The following is a 4,153-nucleotide window of genomic DNA, read 5'->3' on the forward strand; positions in this document are numbered from 1 at the left end:
GGCTACATGAACTTGCCCATCAGGGTTGAGTTGTTGAAAATATAGGCCTTGGTGTGGCTCAAACCCCCCTCATGGTGCCTTGTGGTCTATATGGTTAATGCAGTATTGAGGCCCCTCTAGCGCACGGATGACACGTGTACAAATGCAAAAAGGAAGAAATCCCATAAGCACTATTGTGACATGAGGATCCTTGAATATACAAAGATAACGAGCCCCTCTCCGACTGTCCCGTTGGCCTTTTGTTGGATGTGGGAGGCCACATCATGATCCATGATAAGAAATATTTTTCAACCAAAATGAAAGAATATAGAAGTTGCCATGCAGACCTTACTGAGAGGCATGATGTCCTTACTGAGAGGCATTAGCCAATGCGTAAGCTATTCCCAAGCATTCGAATGTTAGGAAAGCGTAGCGGGTACGGGGGCGGCCCCATGAAGGGAGGGGGGGGGGGGGGGGGGGGGTAAATTGAAAAGGTGGGAGGGGAAGCGTGAAAGGCATGGGGTGGGAAAGAGATGGATGCGAAAGAGGTAAGGTTAGGGAAGGTAGGGTTAAGGAAGAAAAGGGAAGGTTAAATTTTGTTGTTGTCAATAAAAAGGAGAATTGTAAGAGGTTGGCTTTAGCTATGGCTGTTCCCGTGGAGATGGAGATGGAGGACGACGATGAGCAGATCTACGACGTTCCTTCCGACCTTCTCAACCTTTTGAGCTCAGCTGAACTCGGTGATCCCCATGTCCTCCGTCATGCCCTCGGTACTCCCCCCCCCCTTTCCTTCCTTTTTTACAGTTCTTGGTCATGGCTCTTGTTCTGCTTTCTTTTGTGGAGATCTTCACCCTTGATCGCTTTCGCCCTCTGCTTTTTTCCCTCCTCGCACTTGATTTTATCTTCCATCCTTGCTCCCCTTTTGGTTACGCCTCACATTATTTGATCTGCATGCATGCCCCCGAGAGGCTGATTTCAAGCGATTGGTTTTCTTCTGAATGCCAACACTAGCCAATCTGAATGGGAGCATAAACGATGCCGGCGAGGATGGGGATACGGCCCTCCATTTAGCTTGCCTTTACGGTCACGTGAGCTGCGTCCAGGTCCATTTTGGCTCTCTCCGGATTAGCTGTTTCACTTAAGATCGTGTATTCGAACTTTTTCTTGTATTTGTTTTGAGCATATGACACTGACCGTCTGCTCATTTCTAGATTTTATTGGAAGCCGGCGCACTTCTGAACGTGAGAGACGAAGATGGATCCTTAGCCTTGCATGATGCGTGTGCTGGAGGTATAATAATGTGCAAATTATATTCAAATCTCAAGGGGATCTGTCTGAAAAATTCGTGACATGTGCACTCGTTATGCATTTCCTGAATTCTCTTCTGGTTATGTAGTTCGCGCTGAAACATATCTCTACTAATCCAACCCCCAAAGCATAGAGCATGTGAAATCTTTCTCATCAAATGCAAACACCAGGATACACTGAAATCGTGGAGATCCTACTAGCAGCTGCTAAAAAGGACGAACAGCTGTTCAAAAGCCTTTTGGAAGCAACTGATATTGATGGCGATACGGTAAGTATTTGTATTTTGTTCTTTTTTTAACGTAAGTGAAGTATCTTCGCCTGGCAAGCTTGAGTCATTCAAAGGCTTTTGTATTTCAGCCTTTGCACAATGCAGCTCGTGGGAATCATGAAGATGCCGTACACATGCTTCTCAGCTATGGGGCCTCTCCAAAACCTCAGAATGCTCAAGGGAAGGTGTGCCCCTTGGATTTTCTCACGTGTTCTCTAACTGGTCTAGTGCTATCGGGTGTTATTTTACTGAGATACACCCTCTTCGTGCAGACTGCAGCAGAGCTAGCTGATGAAGGTAGTAATCTGCAGCAGATTTTGGAAAGAGCAATGAATCAGTCGTGAGTGGACAAACAAAGTCTGCTGGAGGCCATAAGTTTCGCTTCAAGCACAAAGTTAGAATTTACCTTTATCTCGGCCATGTGGCAAGCATCTCTCCAGTATGTCCCCTCATTCTTAGGAGTTTTTGGCTACTGAAGGATTGAAAGCTCAGAAGAGAAGTCATGTCTCAAGTCTGAGATGAGCAGCTTAGTAGTTATTTAAAGCTGTGTGACTCTACTGGAGTGTGAACGCTTATAACAATCCCGAGCCAAAAAACAAGAGAATCTGGGAAGCTTTCCAATTTGTCAAGAGTCCATCTGCCGCCTCGTGATCCTCTCTTGGTCACTGGGTGTGATAGAATGTTGGCTTCATATTGAAAATGTGAAAAATGGGCCCAAAAAGGTTTTAGTTTTGAAGTTTTCCAATATTTAAAACTGGAGACGGGGGGTTGAGAGAGAGAGAGAGAGAGAGAGAGAGAGAGACAGTACTAGAGAATGGAATATTCTCAGATTACAAGTTGCAAGCTCTATGTATAGCTGTCAACTATGTATTCTTGCCTTTTGTAGATTGCTTGTAGTACTTGTCTGGCTACCATAAGTGCCCTGTCTAGAATTTCTCTGTGGTGTTATAAAATGTCCTTGATGTATGTGCCTTCTTAAGCCGGTTTGCAGGCATTGCATATTTTCTGGTATTGTAATCGTCTGGATTTCTCTGAGAGAGTGTTGATAAGCATGGCAGCATATGAAAGTGTGATGCTCATTCTGTGTACCCTCTTGGCATATCTTGTAAAAAAACTTCTCCCTTAGTATGTCTGTTCTCCATCTGCCCATTTTCACATCAAGGTTGTTTTGAGCTTGTTCTCATCCTGCATATGAGCTGCCTTTGAAATTGGAAATGTCTTCATTGAAGTACCCGTCACTTGTAGATGAGCATGGGATTGATATATCTCTAGGAGAATGCCATCTTCTCTTCTGGATCTTTCAAAATCTTGTTAAAAATTATCTGCTTCACTTATTCCCGTATTCCTGTGTGATTGGATGGTAGATCCTCAGCCATTTAACCCCCAATGTGCTATCCACGCTACCCTTACCTCGTACTATTCTGCATGCTTGGCTCCCTTTATTGCTCTGTAATGAGGCTTTGTTTTGTCCATGTTTGTCATTGTGTTGATGTACCGGGTGTTTTGATGAAGTGCTTCTAATAGCCACATCACACTCAGGAGAGCCTCTACCTTAAGAAGATTAACTACGGCAACGTTTCAGCCACCATTTCCATGTCTATTTTTGTGCCTTATTTCTACGGCATGGTGCGCATTCAGTCTTGCTTCAATTCTTGTGTGAGGCAGCTCCCCTGTTGATATTATGAGGGGATGTCAATCTCAATGTGTTTGTAACTTCAAACAACCTCAATATTCTATATATAATGTCTATGCTTGCACACAATTTTTATTTATCCTGACCACCAGCTTACACATATTCGAGAAAGCTTCTTGTTGTTTCACTAGGGTTTGTAGGTCCTTTGAGAGTGTGCCATAAAAACCAGATCATAAGAGTATAGTGTCCTCCCCGACCTTTTTTTCTCTTCTGTAAATCTTCCATGATACTTTCTTTCAAGCTTTGGGGTATCCTTGTTTGACTTGTGCGCAAGACAACCCCTCTTCCATTTTGAAGGTGTGTCATACCCTCTCGTTGATCCTTTGCTCTGTCATCATCCAAGGTTACCCTTATGCTGGCCCTTTGTCCTCTTTTTTGAAACTGTGTGGAACACCATCCTGAAATCCACAAAACACCATAGCAGCCCCTCTAGTCTACTCTGCTATGATCTTTGCATAATCTTGCCTATCTATCTGTTTGAGAGAGAGAGAGAGAGAATTGTGGATTTGCATATTGCACAATCGATACCCAATTATTCCACTTAAAATACATCACTTAACTCACGTCAAATTTTGAAACTAATTTAAGAAGAGAGCATCTCATCACATGAATTTCCATCATCCATCCATATGAGGATCTACAAATTTTCAATTTAGAGATAAATAGTTCTAGCTAGCAAAGTAGCTCAAAAGAATGATTCTTCTAGCAATCTCACTATGCACTAAAGAAACACGCTTTTGAGCTAATGGCTTGAGACTTAATTGATCATAGAGAGAGTTACTCAAAAAATTGTGATTTAGCCTTGCAATGTCTCTCTAGGGTAAAAGTTGCAATCGTGTAACTGTTTCTTTCTTTTCTTTCCTTTTTTGGGCTCCATTGAAGATTTTGATTAAAGTAGGTCTTAG

The 4,153-nt window shown here is 42.9% G+C and overlaps 1 protein-coding gene across 1 annotated transcript; it reads left to right on the forward strand.

The window, feature by feature from the left end:
- The first annotated feature begins 584 nt into the window (after positions 1 to 584).
- Positions 585 to 2,287, forward strand: LOC147883858 (uncharacterized). The gene is made up of 6 exons (XM_087398619.1): positions 585 to 749; positions 991 to 1,082; positions 1,191 to 1,269; positions 1,458 to 1,555; positions 1,645 to 1,740; positions 1,828 to 2,287. Exons 1-6 carry the CDS (start codon positions 623 to 625, stop codon positions 1,897 to 1,899), a joined length of 564 nt encoding a protein of 187 aa, XP_087254745.1. The 5' UTR covers positions 585 to 622; the 3' UTR covers positions 1,900 to 2,287.
- The last annotated feature ends 1,866 nt before the right edge of the window (positions 2,288 to 4,153 follow it).

Source organism: Dipteris shenzhenensis, chromosome 27 (assembly GCF_047967505.1).
Source record: "Dipteris shenzhenensis isolate YYH24624 ecotype China chromosome 27, Dip_SZ_1.0, whole genome shotgun sequence".
Taxonomy (NCBI): Eukaryota; Viridiplantae; Streptophyta; class Polypodiopsida; order Gleicheniales; family Dipteridaceae; genus Dipteris; species Dipteris shenzhenensis.